We start from the raw sequence: 19,346 nt of genomic DNA on the forward strand, positions 1-19,346 counted from the left end.
GCTCATGAAAGTATTTTTTATGAACATATTACGTATGTTATACGAAATATCTTGAAATTCCAGTAGTAGTATAATGACAACTTACTATCGTGATTATATTAATAAAATTTGAAACGATCCTGAAAACGTATACAAAAGTAGCAAGTTATTTAATATAAATATATATTTTGTAAAGATCAAAGACATATTTATTAAATATTCATCAATTTATCAACATTTCATTTATAAATTTATAAATTTCACAAATTTATCAGTCATTCATAATATTTATTATACATATATATGCGATTATTCTATACGTTTATCTTAATATATATTTTGAAATCTTTTAATAGTTCTAAACTAAATGAGTTATACAATTCTATGTTATTAAAACAGGAATAATTACATAATTTAAATTATTTTTTATTCCTCATCTTGTTTATATTTTCCTTAAGAATCTTACAAATTTCTTACGCATTTAGACCACAGTTTTATATACCAAATGCAAATATCTCAAGATTATATGATGGAAACTGTATGATTATTAAGATTACTGAATTTGTTTTGTCACATTCTACAAAGATATTGAAAAATGAGGTTTTATTTCTAAAAATGACCATGAAATGACCAAGTACTGTAACTTTGTCCTGAAAACATTTTTCATGCAACAATAAATAAGGCAAAAATTTAGATGATCTCATTTAACTGAGCCACTTTATGTAAATTCTGTACAGTTACGAAAATGATCAAGATTTAATACATTATATTACGATTTTTTAAATTATAAACTTAGTATCTCTTAGTATGTATAGTATAGAGTAAACTAAGTAGAATCTTAAAATTTGAAAAAAAGGAATTGATGCTCTTAAAAAAATTAAAAGCTAATTAATATTTTTATTTACAGTGAAAAAATCAAACATTAGTTTATTTACAAAAACAGTAAATTGTTTCTAAATAAAAAAAATATTTTTCTAACTATTGGAATCTATCTGATTATTTTCATTTTTGTCATTCATTTCTTTCTGTTTCATCCAAGCTTTAGCAGATGCCAAGAATTTAAGATTAGGTCTCTGTGATTCATCTTCTGGGAAAACAAAATCAAATACTTCTTCCCAACCATCATCACTCTAAAAACAAAAATTACATATGTGAAAAAATGTTTTTTTAAAAATAACTTTTAAGTAATACAATAAATTTATTCACCCCATCTTCTCCAACAATACGTCTTCTACGTTTAATCCTTCGAGGCATTTTCTCCATAATTTTAGCTCGAGTGTCATCATCTCCTTTCTCACTTTCAAAATCTCTCCACGCTTCTAAAAGCAATGCTCTACTTTCTTTATCACCGTTCGATCTAAGTGCATCGTTTCCACGTTCAAAAATCCTTCTTGCCAACACAACATTATCCAGACCATCCTCAGTTGTCGAATTAGCTAATTCAAACTTAGCATAGGCAATCCAAACCTAGATGTCATGATTTATATTTAATAACACATAATCTAAATTAAATATCTTGTATTTAATTACAATTAATCTTACTTTAACATGAAGTGTACGTTCCAATAATCTTTCGAATAATTGCCTTGCGTTTTCTGTTTCATCTTGTGATATCTCAAAATCAATATATGATTTCCATAAGAGTTCTGGCATATCCAATCTATAAATTAAAGTAATGATACAATACAAGATTACAGTAATATAAATTACTTATACTTTTAAATACTTTACCTTGGCTGTGATATAGCTAATTCGTAAATAGCTCGTGCTCGTTCTACATCGCCCAAAAGCGTTTCTAACTCTGCGAACTATACACAAAAATATTATCAAGAATGATTTTTATACACATTTAACCATTGAAATGATAATAAATAATAAATTGACTAAATTATCATACTTTCATCCATGTAGTACAATTTTCTGGTCCAAATTCGAGGAATTTTTCATATAAAATTCTACATCTATCAAATTCTCTCAACTGTATTTCTAAATCAATGTATCCACGATATAATTTATCTCTAGGACAAATACCCAACGCCATACCCTATAATCAATTAAAATAATTTTCTATGCGGTGTCACAATTTATAAATTTTCGTAAAATTATTACTTACTAATTTTTTTCTAGCTGCTGTGAGATTTTTCTGTCTTATTTCAAAATACGCATAAAATAACCAGATTTTAGAGAAAGTGAAATGTTTGTGAGGAATTAATTCTAAGCAAGCTCTGAAAACATATAAACACATTAATCAAAACAAAACATCTTCTATGATATTTTTTAAGGTACTAATTACTTATAGACTTGTCTGCATCTTTCTATATCTTCAGTATCAAGTTCCTCAAAAAGAGCATAATTTATCCAAAGATAAATATATCTTCTCCAAAATAGCTTTTCCTATGAAAAATGATATCCTTATACTAACATTTATTTACGATATATGTACACAATGCTAAATATATTAAATACATCTCTCTTACTTTAGTTGGTGGTACATTGGCTATCGCACGCTCATAAGTTTCCCTGATGACATCCATGTTCCCTTCTGATTCTACTAATCTCAAGTAATCGAACCAGGCATCATAATTAGAAGGATTTTCTTTCACTTCTTGTTCGTATTGATATTTTCGTTTACTTACTATTACATCTTCAATACCTATAAATAATAATACGACATGATTGTATGTATAGATATATATTTTTAAATATTATTCAGTATGATAAATCAATAATAAATTATAATACCTGAACGATCTCCATATTTTTTCTCATGTATTGTGTATGCTTTATAAATTTCCTGTGTTTTCTCTTTTGGAATATGATCTAATGCATACTTATAAATTACTCTGGCTCGATCATGCTATAATAAAATAATATAATATTAAATTAAACTATAATATAAAATTAAACTATGTAAAAAAAATAATTTTGGTCCTTCCTTACTTCTCTTTGTCCTTCCTCAAACTTTGCAAATGCAATAAATAATCTTTCATCCAAATTTTCGTCGCCATAAAAATCAATGGCGCGTTCATAAACATTGCGAGCACCATTAATAAAACCATGAGATTCTTCAAATCGTGCATATTTTATCCAGTGCTTAACATCAGGATGTACCATTACAAATCGTTCATAAATTTGTCTAGCTCTCTGAATTTCCTTATATCTCAATTCGAACTTGATATATGTTTGCCATGCCTGTTCATCAGGTTCCCATTCCATCCATCTTTCAAATACCTGACGTGCTCCTAAATAAATATTTCAATCAATAAATAGACAATATACTTAAAAATAATACACTATACTATTAAAAATAAGACAAGGATTTACCAGCAATATTTTCTAACATTTCTTCCATATAAGTGTATTTATACCAAAATTGATTTGCTCTAGGTAATATAGTAACAGCACGATCCCATAAATTTCTGGCATGATTTACTTGACGATTTCGCATTTCCATTTCTGTGTATTTGAGCCATAATGTAATGTTTCTGTGGTCAACATCTAAAGCACGTTCATATATGGATCTAAAATTCATAAATAATACAATTAATACTTTTATAATTAATACAAAATGCTGTTTATTTTTTACAAAAAAAACATTAATCACATAATCATATAATCATCAATTAAACATATAATCATGATGACTTTAATATATTTTATACCTTGCTCGTTGTATCTGCTTTTGACTCTCTTCCCATTGAGCATATTTTATCCAATTTGAAATCACCATACGATTTTTACGAATATTATCTTCAAAAGCTTTACGTTTCCGATGTTGATAATCAGCTAACTCATGAGGATCAGAAATCTTTTGTTTTGGTGGCTGAAGTAATAGAAATATATATAAATATTCATTGTATATTAATTTTTCAACTGTTCATATATATTAAAATTTATATATGGATAGAAATTACATAAAATTAATAAAAATAATGAATGGTCAAAATTGAATAAATAAATGCAAATATACTTACTGGTGGTAAGATTTCTAGGTCCCGTTCTTTTGCCTCCCGCAAAAGTTGCTCTGCTGTTATTTGAATTTCAGCAGGTGCTTTATTTTTAACCTAGAATAAAATATAGTTAAAATAATTTGATATAATATAAGAGTTATTTCATTCTCATATATTACATGTGTAGTAAAAATTTAAAAGTGTTACATACCTTTGCCACTTTTGGCATTTTCTGTGACTTTTCCATGATATTAAATTTAGTTCAATTCTTTCTACACAATAAATATTTTAGAAATATTTTTACCCTCCTGGTTAATTCAATTTTTATAATATATTTATGACAAAGAACAATGTATATTTTTTAAATTGACCATGATCTAAGAATAGCAGGTCCAAATATTATTTCATGGGAATTTTTATACAATACATCGATAATATTTATAATTATTATTGATATTTACAATTATTTTTAATTATTAAAACGTACTTTAGTAAACAAATATCAAATGGAAAGGCTAGGTATAACCAGCTATAACCAATATATAACCATCGATTAAGATAGAATGGCAGAGAATAGATGTGACATTAAATGGGATTTTGTGTCTCAGGTTCTGAAATACCGACCTACAAAAATATCATGTGGCGGTACGTGATGATAAGAGTTCGCGACTGTGCGTGGTTTATTTTACCAGCTTAGTATCGGAGAAATCACTATACGTGGTAACAGCTTCGGCCTGTTTAGTAGTTTAATTCAATCACAAACGTATTTGTACAGATTTCCTTTTTGGTATAAAATAGATGGGACATGCAATACTTTTTCGTACTTTTAGTTGTTGGTACATATTACAATATTATATGCACGATCATGTACACATATACTCAGGTATACATACAGATCCAGCAACGGTGAAGAATGTCATTATTTTAATTTGATTTGTTTTGATGTATTTTAGTTTTTTTATAAGCTACATATTACTACCATGGCACTACCACAAAATTCTTTCAGGTCAATACGCGGTCTTTTTTAACAGATCTTCACTGATTCGAAAATGTAGAATTATCTCCCAAAGCTACCATGAATAATTTTTTGACACTCTGTACATGTACGTGCTACAAAAGTATTAAAAGTATATTTGATTTAAATTGCACTCTTTTACAGGAAATATTTAGAGATTTAAGAATTTCGTTGGTGCTTTACGCATCGACTAAGGAGAGGATAGACGTAACATTAAATAGAAATTTGTGTTTCGGTTTCTCTAATATCGACGTGGAAAAATATCAGAGTACATATTTCTTACGCCCTCTGTTATTTAATACGGCGAACGTAGGACTTATGATCAACTTAATCATCGAATGCGATGAAGAGATACGCCTCGATTACATGCAATTCAATACACAATAAAGAATATCGGCCGGTACTGATAAACTTCAACTTGGTTTATATGTCTCGCATCGCACATCACCTAAAATATAACGGATCGAGGTTAACGGAAAAAAACGAATAAAATCTAGTTCACTTATCTCAATTATTTCAAAGCGATATTCAATTCGACGGGCAGAAACGGGATAACATGAGCGGAAATGGGATAAAAAGTGTAAGAAAATGCGAAATTCGAACACCTGGTTCGACCGCCTGTTCTTCGTTACCTTCGGATATGAGAAAAAGAAAGCGTCAATACTAACGGCGTCGTAAATTAATCCCTCATCCGCATAGTGTGTGGTCCCAATGTCTTGCGATTGCGATTACCTGGGTTCCGTCATCCTGGGTTCTAGTGAGAGATAGCGAAGTCACTTGGGGGTGTTGAAAGGGGCCCTCTCCCTCGCTAGCGCACAGGCTGACGGGCTTTGACCTTCTTCGCGGCTGGGACGCCGAGGGTACTCAAGCATTCTTTGTACAATCGTCACAGTGGACAAACGTAAAACTAAAATCACACGAGTTCGTCATTTTTCGAGTTTGCAGAACGTGCTACAAACGAGATTATCGTGAATTCGCTTTTAATGTTTCTTATGGATGAAAACGGATGAAAACAGGAGGACGCTGATGAAAATGGGCGGAAACGGGAGAAATCTGGCGAAAACAGGAAGAAACCGACAGAAACGCTAACCCGTCTATACAGTGGTCCCCAAAGTAAGTCAACACTTGTTGAAATTTTTTATGTACATACTACATACATTCACACATGCTATATGTATATTTGCTTTTAAAATTAAAGTAAATTGTTTAAATAACGGATAAATACAAATTATTTAAATTCACCAATAAAAGTTCAATTAAAAACATAAAGTATGATAAACATTTTTTTGTTTTAGATATGTTTTTTCTAAATGTGTATTTTATACATATACTTAATATAAAAAAAGAAAATCTCTACTGGAATTCGAACCAATCTTTTTCAGATCTGTAAAATAAATCTGTGCGCCTATCTCCTAAAATTATATTTTTTAGTAACAATTGTTACATTTGATGGCAAACATAAGTATTAATATATCTATTTGTCATATTTATTAATTTTATTAGATAATTATAACAAATTTTACCTTATATAGTGTTTCCCGTTACGAGGCATATACGATACTGTTACGCTATTACGTGAACGTAGCCTTAACACTAGGTTTACAGGACCCGTCAATTTGACGGATTTCGAACTTCGAAATGAAATATCTCAAAAACCATAGCACCAATTTTAACCATTTTACATCGTAAATTAATCATTTCGTCTAAAGAATTTATATACAAAATTATTTTTTCCTAGGCTTTCTAATTTTTGAAATCTGTATGTAGTATACCTATCTTTCGGGACCCGTCAAATTGACGGGTTAGCTGATTTCAGAAATAAACCTTATATGTTTGCATCGTTCGTAAAATCATTCCTCCAATAATAAATATAACAATGAAAGAGAAGTCTTTACTAAGATGCCTCCAATTCGGCATCTCTCAATTGCGATTGATATCGATCTCGATAATGTAACCTAAAGCGGATTGTATGGTCTGAGTGTTTATTTTCGTCTTCAACGAAATCGCTTATGCCTATGCCGACGAAATCCCTAAAACAAGAAACAAACAAAATATATTTTGAATGGTTTTCCTTATATGGGGAAAGATGAAACTCGATGCTCAATACGGTTAGGCGAGTTTGTAACACTAAAATCAGCCGAACCATATTTACAACGAGGCAGAAATATAACGACAGACAATTTCTTTACAAGCATCCCGCTGGCTAAAAAATTGCTTACACAAAAAACAACTTTGGTTGGGACCATCCGGTCGAATAAAAGAGAACTGCCAAAGCCAGCGAAGAAAAAAAAGGACAAGATGACTTTGTTTTCGTCAGATTTATATAAATCAGAAAACTGCACACTTGCTGTGTATAAAAGTAAACCTAAAGTAAAAGTCCTCCTTCTAAGCACCAAACATACAGGTGTACGAGTAGAAGATAATTATAAACGTGTTCCAGAAACCATTGCTTTTTACAATAAAACAAAGTTTGGTGTGGACGTCGTTGATCAAATGGCACGCAAATATAGTGTGAAAGCAGGGAGTTTCCGATAGCCCCTTCAAGTTTTTTTCAATATTTTGGATTTGGCAGCGATAAACGCGTGGATATTATATAAAGAGTGCACCGGATCGAAAATATCCAGAAAGAAATTCATATTTTGTTTAGCCGAGGAATTAGCTGGAGAAAACAAGGAGAACATTTGCCAAAGATCAGACGCTTCATTTCTGTCACCTTCAACGTCAGAAGTGCGAAAAAGCTGCCAAGNTTGCAAAAAGATCGTATGCGGAAAATGCACAAACAACATTCAGTGTATTTGTAAAAAATGCGCTCAATAGATATGATTACCCTGTATCGTTAATGTTATTATTATTTTTTTAGTGATAATTTAAAAAAAAGATTTTTATTTATTAATAATTTATTTAAACATGAAGCCTAATATTGTTTCTTTCAGACTTAATTTGAATAAATCGATTTTTTAAAGAAAAATGCGCATTTTCGTTTACCCGTCAATTTGACAGGTGCTCGTAGAGATAGGTATATACGAAATGTCTGTAAACCTAGTGTTAATGTGATCTTAGTGTAGAAAAGTCGGGCCTCCCTCGATCGCATCAGGGACGGTCATCGTGGAGGTTTTAGCCGGTTGGTGTCCGACACTACCACGCCGCTTTCCCCAGAAGTGGCCTGGCGTCCGTGCGGATTTCCTCCACGTAAAAAAAAAAGAAAAAAATCTAGAAAAGACGATATATACATTTGGCACGTAATTTGAGTTGTCAATCAAGTATGTTTTAAAAGATAGCATGTATTTGAAGACTGTCTCACAGAATTAATATTTCGACAGACCAATTTAAAAAAATAAAAATTAATTTAACTCTCATGGTTTAGTTCGTTTGGACTAACCAACAAAGGACGGAAGTTCTTGATGTTACAGTGATAAGAAACCGAACGTGTTTCTAGGGTAAACTACACTTTAGGGGCTGTGAAATTATTGATATTTCTATTTGCGATCTTATTTTAACCTGTTTTGACAAAATCAAGTTTTAAAGTGCAGAATGCACTGATTTAAAAGTTATGCGTATATAAAATCGAACATTTTTAACATATTTTACAGGTTATTTTGATATCACACAGGCTTCTACCCATGCTCTGATTAGTTGATACAGATGAGCATTCAAATATTCACCTCTTCTGCTTCCCTTATTCAAAGATATACTGCTTGCGTATTGCCTCCATCAAAGATTGCATGCCACCGATTTGATACGCTTTGCAATATCGCTGCCACAGAAATTCGCATAGGCGGTCGGAAGAGTGTCATTATCGTGAAAGCGGTCTTTTCCTCGCATTCAACTCTTTGGTGTCCAATTAAATTCTATCTTCTGGTTATGGATCCCATCACTAGCTGTAATTAGATGAATGAAAAGTAATTAAAATGTAATTCAAATTTCATTGTAGCTTCCACACTGTAATTTACTGTTTTATAAATGAATCATTCTGCAACGAGGCCCGCGTAACTTCGAAAGCAGTCTGTGTGGATCTTGCTGCTGGCGGCAACATGTTTCTGTATACGGAAATTAAGTTACTATACTACTACTTACTAGTTACTATATTACTACTGTACGAAGTTATTTATCTTTAACATATTGCACGTCAAAAAATTTGGAAATTCATCGACACACATATGTTAAATTTGCAATATTTACAAGCATCTCACGCAAGACACATATTCATCAAGTTTTAATGAATTGGTTAACCGCGTGGGATTTAAACATAAGCGAAACAGTTTTTTTTTATAAGTGACAATAGGCGAAATTTAGTAAAAGCTATCAATAAGAATAAAAATTGGACGCGTACTCTGTGTTTTGCGTATTGCTTGCAACTAACAATTAAGTTCACGTTGTAAAATCTTCCATAGTATGAATTGCTATGTAAGAAATGCAGAACAATAGTAGCTTTTTCTCCGTTCTTCCACTGCCTAAGAAAGATTTACACAAAGATAATTATCACTAAACCAAAATGCATCAACTCTACAACTTATACAGGCAATAGACATATAATACTCTCGCGTTCAGGACAATCGTAGTACGTGTGCGAACCTTGTATAAATGTCGCCTATGTGCTATTGTTGCGATTCTATTATAAATACTCGCGACCGGAACAATCGCGATGTGTGTGTGACTTTGCTGTGAATACTCACGGACGGGACAATTGCAATGCGTGTGTAATTTTGCTGTAGGCACAGTTTACGTCTCTGAATATCATGATCTGCTGCCGCCCATATGTCCTTCGGATTGAAGGTCACTGTGCGCCCCACTGCTTAGGCTGACGTTCCTTCGTTCGTGTAAAGAGGTTTACTTGCGTGCAGGGGCATTTTGACTGATTTTTAATTGTCAATAACTAGAAAGCAAAGCCGACGATGTTTATTTTATTTTAGCTTCAAGAATCTCTTAAATTTCTTTCTCTTAACCTCTTAAATTTTTTTACACCTATAACCGAGCATCCTGTATAAACTTATTATTCTTATAGCACCTACTATCCGGTAAGTTCGATTAGAACTTCCATATCTACCTTTTATCTTCGTACCCTACTATATTCTATATTCAACGGTGTAATCAACTAATCCATTTATAATTCCATTTCATCAGCAAATTGCCACAAGAACGAAATAACACGACGTCTAACGTTGGAGGATTTAACACAGACCTGTGTTAATAATAAAACAGAAATCGATCACAGCGTAAATGTACCTGTTATTTATCCGTCTATATCTAAAGATAGCAATCAAACCTTTATTTCACGCCCTTTGTGTTAAGCCGATATTAGAATCATAGAAAGAAGGAATGAATAATAAAGGCAACACCTGTTATCATGATTCATATGTATTGGAGCATACGTGAGCGACAGCTTTAGAAGTCGATCAGACACCATGCAAACGGAACAAGATTTGGACATATCGGTCATCTTCTCGACGTTTTTCTTGAGGAACATCGGCTTATGGATATCTAACAATCGCGCGGAAAACTGTCGGATGAAAATAAAGCTAATGTGCACACTATTCAATTCGATAGATGCCTCGATCGTCATTATGAGAGATTTCTATTTTACTTGGTTATACAAAGGCGTGAGTATATTTGATGAATCTAATTGTATTAAATGAAATTGCGTACATGTATACTGTCGTACAAATAGTCGTAGCATTCTAAAAATTTAATAGTAATTTATTACGTATGGAAAAATGAAAAAATTAATAGTGTTTATTTCTAGAAGATATTCTAGTCAATATTTTTCTAATTATTGTTAAATCGTATACGTATGTGTACAAAAAATATATATTGATTTCTCGATGCATGGATTGTTTTCAATTGGAACTTGTCTTCGGTATTGTCTTCTATTTATTAAATTAAATAATACTTAAAACCGTTCGTTATACGTAACGGTGGATAATAGTTTGTGACATGTATAATTCAATTAAAATTCTGTGAAACAAACGACTATATTATATAAAAAAAATTCATAATAACTCATTTCAGGACATTCTTTACGTTACTACCAACACATTAACTGTGACAATGGGTTTAATCAAGATATGTATCATACTAATGCATAAAAGGGAATTTATAAATCTGATTACGTACACGCAACGAAATTTCTGGAATGTTAACTACGATACACGCGAAAAAGAAATTTTAAATAATTGCAGAAAGACTTGCACCTTTTTCGTCTGTTCTGTCAGCGCCATTGGCATATGTGCTATGCTAGCTTATCTGTCAACACCGCTTATAGGTAGGTTAAAAATATTCTATTTTCTTATAATGTGTTATTTAGAACGTAATACCAAAACACCAACGCTACGTTGTGATAGAATTAACTAAAAAGCTAGGGACTAAACGAAAGAACAGCTGATGGCAGATTACACGCACTTCTAACAAAATTAGAATTTATTATTCAACGCTAAATTAATTAACAGAAAAGACAAAAAATTTAACACCTAATGTATAAAATATCGAAAATTAAATTACAATTTACTTCTAAAGCACGGTCGTAATGCTGTGCTGTAGCGCGTACGATTAAAGCGATTAGAACAAGTTAAGACCAAGAACGGTATATAGATAATAATATACTTCTGCCACAAAACTCTTATACTATATAAGAATTTGTTGTCGTATAACTTAAATAACCCTTTTTTTCATAAAAGAATCCCGATATAGTATTGCTGCATTTAGATGTTTAATAATTATGTATACTGACAAATATTTCTCTACCCTCGAAGGCTGAAAATTTCATAAACAGAAAAATATACCTAACGATAAATAAGCAAAACATTTGATATAGAAAAAAGTACACCATCTAAGCGTTTATTGCAGCAAATGCTGGGAAAAATAAATCAGAAAGAATATTGCCATTCAACGTGTGGCTAAATTTACCAGTATCTATATCGCCTTACTACGAAATAGGATTCCTTATACAGGTATTTAACTTCTCGTAAATTTTTCTAACAAATGTTACTTTAGTTACCTGCGTTATATGTATACCTTTTGTCCAACTTATTGTACAGTGACTTATACTTGGATACTCACGGAGGTAAAATGTATTTGCTGTTAGTCGAAGTACACTCTTAGAATCTTCCATTTTCTATAAATCTATAAAATCCTTCGTATCGATGATTATAGTATAAGCGACATATCTGCGATTTTATAAGAGTTAATTTCTTTCATGAACTGCGACAGGGAAAATGATTTTTACTTTTTGCAGACGATAAGTTTGTATTACATAGCGGTCAGTTATTTTTGCTTCGATAACGTTTTCTGCATCCTGGCCATACATTTGACTGGCCAGTTTCGCATACTTCGATACAGGTTCGCAAAACTGTGTGACATGGAACATCAGATAACAGAGAAAGACACGGGATTGATGATAACAAAGCATGTGCATACATTTTACGAGCAATTGAAGTTGTACATTCGACAACATCAGACACTGATTGATTTTTGCAACAGGCTTGAAGACATATACACGATGCTAATATTTGGACAAGTGTTGGTATTTAGCGTGTTAATTTGCCTGTTTGCTTATCAGGGACTAGTGGTTAGTATTTACGTGCCACAATACATTGCTATATTATGAAATTTTATTAAATATTTGGGAATTTCTAAATGAAAAATTTCCTCTTAGGTTGCTGCTCCTTTTGCGAGACGTTCCATCTTCGTCTTTCTTTTAATCGGTTCAATGGCTCTATTGTTTATGTTCACCTATAGTTGTGACGGTGTGATAGAACACAGTGAGAAAGTTGCTATAGGAGCATATTCAGCGCTGTGGACGATCATGCCAATGAACAAACCTGGTAGGATGCTGCGAAACGATCTGATAATGGTGATTGAACGATCAAGACGAGTTTGTTGTCTTACTGCGAACAAATTTTTTCCTGTATCATTGGAGACTTACACTACGGTAGATATAGTATCAACTCTACAATAAATACTTGCAATCTATAAAATTTGAAGTATAGGAAACTTTAAAATACCAGAAAATTATAATTTCTGATATTGTGAAATAATTTGCTTATTAACATTTTGCAGATTTTGTCTACCGCAGTATCGTATTTCACGTTGTTAAGGAATAATGTAGAAGATAAAAATGTAGATTGATTGATAAAGCAAATCACCAACAAACTCCGTAGAGTATTCGAAGAAAATTGCCTACGATACTATACAACAAAATTGAATGTTTACATTTAATTAAGGAAAAAAAATTATTGAAGGGAAAATAACTGATAATTTAATCTTAGTATATGTATAATCAATAATCAGTATGGAATTTTTCGTATATGATTTCAATACCTTATATATCTGAGTGTCCGTGATAATAGTAGCTGCTGGCTGTAGATGTCGCTGCTGAGGTACTGCTGTATTTTCTTCTTATTTAAGAATCGTGGAAGAAAGATCGGACTCAGGTCGCCCGGGATTCGAACCCGGGTTTCGAACGTTCGTAATCTAAGGCGCTAACCACTTGCGCTGCCGTTGTCCGTTGGTTGTTAATGTCGAATGCCGGTATTTGTGCACTGTCGAGTGCCGCCACAGTACCCCCTTACCAGTGATAACACGTTTTTCTCTTTTGTGTTGTGCCCATGGTCATACGACTTATTCGTTGTTTCTGTGTGCGTTTGTGAGAGAGTTCGACATCTGCGGATTTGTCGCTGTGAAATAAAGCGTCGACCGCGTATAGTCAAAAACCCGTGCAGATGTTGTGCGAGATCTTCGATGTGGCGATGGATACTTCGATGCGGTGCGGGGCGTTCCGCGTACGGTCGTAGGCCTCTGTTCCATTTTTCAGTAATGACGTGCTGGTGGTGATGCCCATGAACTTTGCAATGGCCACATCACACTCCTGGCTTGGTCATCATCTCGTATCCAGTCACCTGCTTTGCAGCGTCGATCGGAGGTGAGGCGTCGAGGTTTGCTGAAGATGGAAGGGCCGTTCCGTGTTCGTCGTAGCGGTAGTAGGGTCCAGATGCCACAGGTTTAAATTCGCGATGATGCAAGTCTCGGTAGCGCTATCACGGTCACACCACCTCCTTTCTTGCTGTACACATCACGTCGGGGTCACCAGTTTGAGGTGTATATGTTGTCCGTGATATTAGTAGCTGCTGGCTGTAGATGTCACTGCTGGGGTACCTGTTGTATTTTCTTCCTATTTAAGAATCGTGGAAGAAAAATCGGACTTCGATCGCCAGGATTGGATTCCGGATTCCGAACGTTCGTAACATAAGGCGCTAACCACTGCGCTGCCGTCGTCTGTTGGCTGTTAGTGTCGAGTGGCGATATTTGTACTGTCGAGTGCCGTCACATATCAGCCAACCATTAGCAATACGATATGTGCTCTTTTTAATATTAATAGTAGATCGCAAATTAATTCAATATCATAATAATGCATTTTATTCAGTACTCTGAAAATCAAAATATATAATAATATATAATATACTCATAAATATAGCGTATAATATACTCATCTAATTTATCCAAATAAGCTAAAATTAAGTATTAATTACTGTTAGTTGTTATTCTTGGTTCTATAGTTTTAGATACCTTAAAACAGCATAATTTACATATTATTGTCTGCAAATAAAGATGCCTGTCTTTATGTTACAAAATATACGTGCTAATATATAAAATAAATGAAGCTGCGTACTTGTTATAATACATTGCTATAGAATTAATATACATTTTGTGATCAAAATAACAGCTTAATCGTACTGATACTCAAAGAAAATGATCTTTATACACCATGCCATGATTGTACATTTAGAGAGGATTACATGTGTTATACTTTCCAACTACATTTATTTTTCTAGCGAGGAAGTAATCAATATGTGACAAACTGCTAGTTATACATATATTATAGGAGGTGATAATCACAGCCCTCTTTGAAGCATATACGGGGTGAGTCACCAAAAGCAAGCCACTTAAATAACTCTTTCAATTTATACGGCGAAATGTTTGAAAGAAAAATTTGAAATAAAAGGTTTCGACAGGAAATTATTGCGTGATAGATTACGCGTTCTGAACATCACCTGCATTTTTTTAATTGAGCTATATATTTTTGAACACCTACGATTGTAGCCCTTCTCAAGACGAATTTTATATTATATTTTATAAATAAAATACGATTTGTCGCTTGACGAAAGAAAGATATAAATAACAACTTATCATTAAAATTATCAAATATAAACGACCATAAAAATCTGAATAGCAGATGTTTTACTTTCACGTACATTATTTTTATACATGTATAATATGCTTTTAACACTGTGGTGCACAAGGATATTGTACTGAACAATTTGGCTGTTGATTGCAACATTGGCTATGTCGATACCATTTATCTGTCTGTTAAAAGAAAACCAAGTTAAATGTTATAACTGCTCCATTTAGTTGGATACTTTTACATACACCCTGTAATAGATAACTTCGTCCTGGAATAGGATAAAGCAAATCTGTTCCAATGTTATCCAAATTTGATGTCATTATTATATCAGCAGTAGAGCTATATGTAATAAGAGGTCTTCTCATAGGCATTGTCCAAATAGGTTTACATTCGTCAGGACTAGGTTTTACGTGCCATGCGTTTGGGTCATATAAACAATTATATTTTACACACATCATTGGCTTCCTAGTTTTCCTGAAGATTTCAATGATATATCATGAAAAAGTACTTTTCAGATAATATTAATTTTATATCTTTATATAATCTAGTTTATTTCTAATATTCTAATTCTTCTTTATCTAGTTTATACTTAAATCTTATATTTTTACATTACTTAACAACTTAATACGTTACAGAAATTAATACATTCGAAGAAAAAATTATAGAGTTTATCCCTTACATTCCATCTATCTTATTAAAGAGACATCTTAAACGTCTAAGTTCTTGACCAGAATTTGAGACTCTGTTACAAAAGCCCCAACTTCCAAGTGTCTCTTCTATACTGGCACCATCGCTTTTTAAACATTTGTACGACATCTTTGATTTCTTTTTCGAGCTATATCAATGGTATACAATTAAAATTAACGAAATTAATATAACAAATAATAAACTTGGAAATTTTTTGATGTAAAACATCTAAAAATATATTTTAAGTAGATATCACATTATCATCATATGTTTTTTATTTTATTTCTATAATCGCAAACTTCATGTAATATTAAAACGTTGATATTCATGCCATATGTATTATGAAATGTAATTTATGTATATACTTATAACAGTAGTGAAAAAAGAAACAAAGAAGAAAGCTGACAAGATCTATGCCTTCTTTGTAGGTTTTTTTAACATTAAAAGTGTAAATAACTTCATAATATGTTGTGTATCAATATATAAAATAAGTGAAAGATTTTTTTTAAAAAGAGATGAGACTTCTTATAATAAATGTTGTTTGATTGCATTCCTACTAATTTATAGCTTTACAATTAAGTCGTATATTTATCAACAATAACAAATATTATATACATAAATTTTTCTATGATAATATGTAGAAATAATCTATGAAAGATTATTTGAAAGAATAAAAGTGTAACTAGTTGATGCGATTTTAAATAAAATAAATAATAATAATACTTTCACAAATTTCTGCTTCTTTTCAAAGCTATATTAAACTAAATTATATTTTCTTTAAAACTATTTCTCGTAATGTGTAAAATTTTATTAGTGCTTTCTAATGTTGCTCAATTCAAGAATGTTAATATGTATATAAACCACAACAAAACACGATCGTTAGAAAATTTAACCTAAAATTCATCAACCAACAACATTCCAGGATATTTCACTAAATTTTAGTTTAAATAGAACACTTTCTACAACATGACAAATTAACAAGTACTTTGTTCTTAATAGTGCTCCTTAAACATATTACAAAATTGAAACACATAATGCAAACTACTGCAACATTAGAGCCAGCAACATCAAAATGGTTAGTTTAATAATATAATAATACTATATCATATTCTTAATTTCCGTAAAAGTATATGTACATAAAATAATTAACTCTCTATAATGAAAAAAAAGAATAAGGTTGCAAGTAGGTATAAAAATAATAATAGTTCATGCAACAAATGTACTTGCATTGTACAATTACTTTACCTTCAAACACTGAAGCATTGTTGCCATTTGTTGCAGCTTGAATATGCCTAAAAAATTTCTTTCTAACAATAACATTTAACTGTACAACAGCTTTTTATCAAAAAACTACACATTAATATTCGGACACTTGTTACCGTACTACAATCTAACAATTCTTGGAAACAATTCGAATTGCAAAATAATTTTTTTTAATAATTATTTTGTATGATTAGTACCAGAAAAAATTAATATCGATATTTTTATAATACATTAAGAAATTTAACATGTCACGAAGAGGAAAGAATACCTACTTTAAAAGAAGAAGATCGCCATCGAATTTAAGAAGCAAGGGGAACTACTTCTGTCCTCTATTGTACAATTGAATGTAATTGTTACGAAGGAATTGTTCATGTATTTACGAGCAACACTAAATGATTCATATTCTCTTAGAATAGGCAACACTATATTTAGATCGTCATCTCATATACAAAGCTACAAATATAGAAATAGTGCTGTATCCGAATATTAACATGAATCATTGTACATTTATTCATGTAGAAAATTTTACCAAGAATCAGAGATACTTAAGCTGATTCTAAAATATCAATCATTTCGATTTACTTTGACTCGGAGAAGCATCCCTTGAACTTTTTGTCATCTTCATCCGGCTATCTTTTCTTATTCTCAGTAACTTTATCTTCGTCAAAAATGAAATGAAATTTTTTTTGCTTGATAGTATCCTTCGCAAATATCCAGTAAAGCAGGAATGTCACAAAGAAAAAACACCACTTATGCTACCGATATTTCTAATGATTCCTTTTGAAGAGAAGTCCTCCGAGGCGCCAAAAACATTGCACAAACAAACAAAGATGGGTGTGAGTGACATCCAAACTTCAGAGGTAAATTGTGGTCAGTACGTAATGTAAAGCTGATACAATTATAATCCATACTTGATGATCCAAATATGTACATGAAAAAGCACGTGTGATAGGATAGCTTGTGAAAAATAAATTATATTAAAAATCTATCTACTTCCTGAAATTTACCTGTGCATATCAGAATCTTTCAACATAAATTTCGTACATAGACCATGCATTTACAGTAGCTCGTATTAATATTCGGGCACCATAGCGTGTGGGGCATTACTATTATATGCTCGTATAATAAGTAACACGACATTTAAATCATCCAGTTTTATACGATGCATCAAATACAGGAATAGTGCCGTGTTCGAATATTAATGCGAGTAACTGTGCATAATACGTATATCGATAATATCAATATAATTCAGTTCTCATATGTACTAAATATTAATATTTATTTCAGCTCAGTCGTTTGAAATTTCCTGAAATGAGAAATGGTATTCTATCCACAAGATGTCATTGTGTACATAGAGATGGTCTTCAAGATTCCTGTCCACTGAGTCAATGTCAAAAAGAACCCGAATGCCTTGATAAACCATGGCCTAGTTGCTTACCAGCAAAATATTTACAATCTCGACATCCAGAACAGTATCCACCATCCAAAAACTGATACTGTCAATACCCTAAAGCTTATGTAACTTATGTGTATATAATACAAATATAATAAAAATAGTAATATATAATAATTGAGTAAAATAACCCATTTATTATTTAAATATATTTTATTACTATATTTATTGATGCTTTTAAACATACATTATTCATATGCATAAAAAGTATGCAAATATTGGAGAACACGTATAAAATTTTTAGATACATTTGTGATAATTGATAATCGACAGAAATATATAAACTATACATAGTAAAATAGACTCGTAACAGAATGACGAAAGGAAAATGTATATTTGGCACATAAGAAATAGAATATAATAATGGATAATATTGATAAATATTTTGGTTAACATGGTAATGGACACAGCGGTAGACATGGTGATGGACACATTGATAGACACATTGGTGGACAAGGTGAGGAACAGCATGGTGGACATGGCGGAGGACATGGCGGGGGACATGGTGGTGGACATGACGGTAAACATAGTGATACACGCGGTGAGCATGGTAATGGACATGGTTGACATGGTGGACATGGTAGACATGGCGAGCATGGCGGACACAATGATGGACATGGTGGACACTGTGGGGGGCAGCATGGTGAACATGATGATGGGCATGGTGGTGGACATGGTGGTGGACATGGTGGTGGGCATGGTGGTAGGCATGGTGGTGGACATGGTGGTGGGCATAGTGGTGGACATGGTGGTGGGCATAGTGGTGGACATGGTGGTGGGCATAGTGGTGGGCATGGTAGTGGGCATGGTGGTGGGCATGGTGGT

The 19,346-nt window shown here is 32.2% G+C and overlaps 5 protein-coding genes across 8 annotated transcripts in view; 2 read left to right on the forward strand and 3 right to left on the reverse strand.

Annotated features, from left to right (window-relative positions):
• Positions 1-326: 326 nt before the first annotated feature.
• On the reverse strand, positions 327-8,733 carry LOC122571370 (protein crooked neck). 2 transcript variants are annotated; one of them, XM_043735024.1, is made up of 19 exons: positions 8,607-8,733; positions 7,984-8,154; positions 6,468-6,974; positions 5,613-5,851; positions 4,554-5,392; positions 4,141-4,201; positions 3,954-4,043; positions 3,642-3,802; positions 3,304-3,500; positions 2,920-3,221; positions 2,722-2,836; positions 2,457-2,632; positions 2,273-2,373; positions 2,093-2,204; positions 1,877-2,023; positions 1,711-1,787; positions 1,522-1,639; positions 1,186-1,446; positions 327-1,109 (listed from the first exon to the last, which is right to left on the reverse strand). In XM_043735024.1, the coding sequence occupies exons 6-19, from the start codon at positions 4,174-4,176 to the stop codon at positions 954-956; spliced, it is 2,049 nt and encodes a 682-aa protein (XP_043590959.1). In that variant the 5' UTR covers positions 4,177-4,201; positions 4,554-5,392; positions 5,613-5,851; positions 6,468-6,974; positions 7,984-8,154; positions 8,607-8,733; the 3' UTR covers positions 327-953. The 2 variants fall into 2 exon arrangements, with proteins under 2 accessions (XP_043590959.1, XP_043590958.1); XM_043735023.1 differs by lacking the exons at positions 4,554-5,392; positions 5,613-5,851; positions 6,468-6,974; positions 7,984-8,154; positions 8,607-8,733 and adding an exon at positions 4,417-4,431 and having other exon boundaries at positions 4,141-4,306.
• A 1,596-nt stretch (positions 8,734-10,329) lies between these two features.
• LOC122571372 (odorant receptor 13a-like) lies at positions 10,330-13,249 on the forward strand. Its single transcript, XM_043735026.1, has 6 exons — positions 10,330-10,541; positions 10,951-11,203; positions 11,785-11,888; positions 12,173-12,505; positions 12,593-12,868; positions 12,997-13,249. The coding sequence occupies exons 1-6, from the start codon at positions 10,347-10,349 to the stop codon at positions 13,063-13,065; spliced, it is 1,230 nt and encodes a 409-aa protein (XP_043590961.1). The 5' UTR covers positions 10,330-10,346; the 3' UTR covers positions 13,066-13,249.
• Positions 12,794-17,438, reverse strand: LOC122571375. 3 transcript variants are annotated; one of them, XM_043735035.1, is made up of 5 exons: positions 17,051-17,438; positions 15,798-15,953; positions 15,364-15,592; positions 13,258-14,363; positions 12,794-12,824 (listed from the first exon to the last, which is right to left on the reverse strand). In XM_043735035.1, exons 2-4 carry the CDS (start codon positions 15,932-15,934, stop codon positions 14,352-14,354), a joined length of 378 nt encoding a protein of 125 aa, XP_043590970.1. In that variant the 5' UTR covers positions 15,935-15,953; positions 17,051-17,438; the 3' UTR covers positions 12,794-12,824; positions 13,258-14,351. The 3 variants fall into 3 exon arrangements, with proteins under 3 accessions (XP_043590970.1, XP_043590969.1, XP_043590968.1); XM_043735034.1 differs by lacking the exons at positions 12,794-12,824; positions 13,258-14,363 and having other exon boundaries at positions 15,275-15,592; positions 17,051-17,097; positions 17,341-17,391; XM_043735033.1 differs by lacking the exons at positions 12,794-12,824; positions 13,258-14,363 and having other exon boundaries at positions 15,275-15,592.
• LOC122571701 lies at positions 16,813-18,562 on the forward strand. The gene is made up of 3 exons (XM_043735761.1): positions 16,813-16,880; positions 17,766-17,928; positions 18,356-18,562. Exons 1-3 carry the CDS (start codon positions 16,840-16,842, stop codon positions 18,560-18,562), a joined length of 411 nt encoding a protein of 136 aa, XP_043591696.1. The 5' UTR covers positions 16,813-16,839.
• Positions 18,563-18,766: 204 nt separating this feature from the next.
• Positions 18,767-19,346, reverse strand: part of LOC122571334 (vegetative cell wall protein gp1-like) — a 1,994-nt gene continuing 1,414 nt past the window's right edge. The window contains exon 4 of the mRNA XM_043734948.1: positions 18,767-19,346. This exon is cut by the window's right edge and continues 2 nt beyond it. Coding sequence (XP_043590883.1) covers positions 18,911-19,346 — 436 coding nt within the window. The 3' untranslated portion in view covers positions 18,767-18,910.

The sequence above is a fragment of the Bombus pyrosoma genome, linkage group LG10 (genome assembly GCF_014825855.1).
Source record: "Bombus pyrosoma isolate SC7728 linkage group LG10, ASM1482585v1, whole genome shotgun sequence".
Taxonomy (NCBI): domain Eukaryota; kingdom Metazoa; phylum Arthropoda; class Insecta; order Hymenoptera; family Apidae; genus Bombus; species Bombus pyrosoma.

What these genes read in the sequence shown, in the direction of transcription:
- LOC122571370 (XM_043735024.1), bottom strand. Translation starts at nt 4,176, where the DNA reads ATGGAAAAGTCACAGAAAATGCCAAAAGTGGCAAAG. An exon ending in AATGTTAGAAAATATTGCTG is followed by an intron (nt 3,222 to 3,303) that starts GTAAATCCTTGT and finishes ATATTTATTTAG; the next exon opens with GAGCACGTCAGGTATTTGAA. An exon ending in GTATTGTTGGAGAAGATGGG is followed by an intron (nt 1,110 to 1,185) that starts GTGAATAAATTT and finishes TTTTGTTTTTAG; the next exon opens with AGTGATGATGGTTGGGAAGA.
- LOC122571372 (XM_043735026.1), top strand. Translation starts at nt 10,347, where the DNA reads ATGCAAACGGAACAAGATTTGGACATATCGGTCATCTTCTCGACGTTT. An exon ending in AAATAGGATTCCTTATACAG is followed by an intron (nt 11,889 to 12,172) that starts GTATTTAACTTC and finishes TACTTTTTGCAG; the next exon opens with ACGATAAGTTTGTATTACAT. An exon ending in CATTGGAGACTTACACTACG is followed by an intron (nt 12,869 to 12,996) that starts GTAGATATAGTA and finishes AACATTTTGCAG; the next exon opens with ATTTTGTCTACCGCAGTATC.
- LOC122571375 (XM_043735033.1), bottom strand. Translation starts at nt 15,934, where the DNA reads ATGTCGTACAAATGTTTAAAAAGCGATGGTGCCAGTATAGAAGAGACA. An exon ending in TTTAATAAGATAGATGGAAT is followed by an intron (nt 15,593 to 15,797) that starts GTAAGGGATAAA and finishes TGAAATCTTCAG; the next exon opens with GAAAACTAGGAAGCCAATGA.
- LOC122571701 (XM_043735761.1), top strand. Translation starts at nt 16,840, where the DNA reads ATGCAAACTACTGCAACATTAGAGCCAGCAACATCAAAATG. An exon ending in GAGCCAGCAACATCAAAATG is followed by an intron (nt 16,881 to 17,765) that starts GTTAGTTTAATA and finishes TTTGCTTGATAG; the next exon opens with TATCCTTCGCAAATATCCAG. An exon ending in GTGACATCCAAACTTCAGAG is followed by an intron (nt 17,929 to 18,355) that starts GTAAATTGTGGT and finishes TATTTATTTCAG; the next exon opens with CTCAGTCGTTTGAAATTTCC.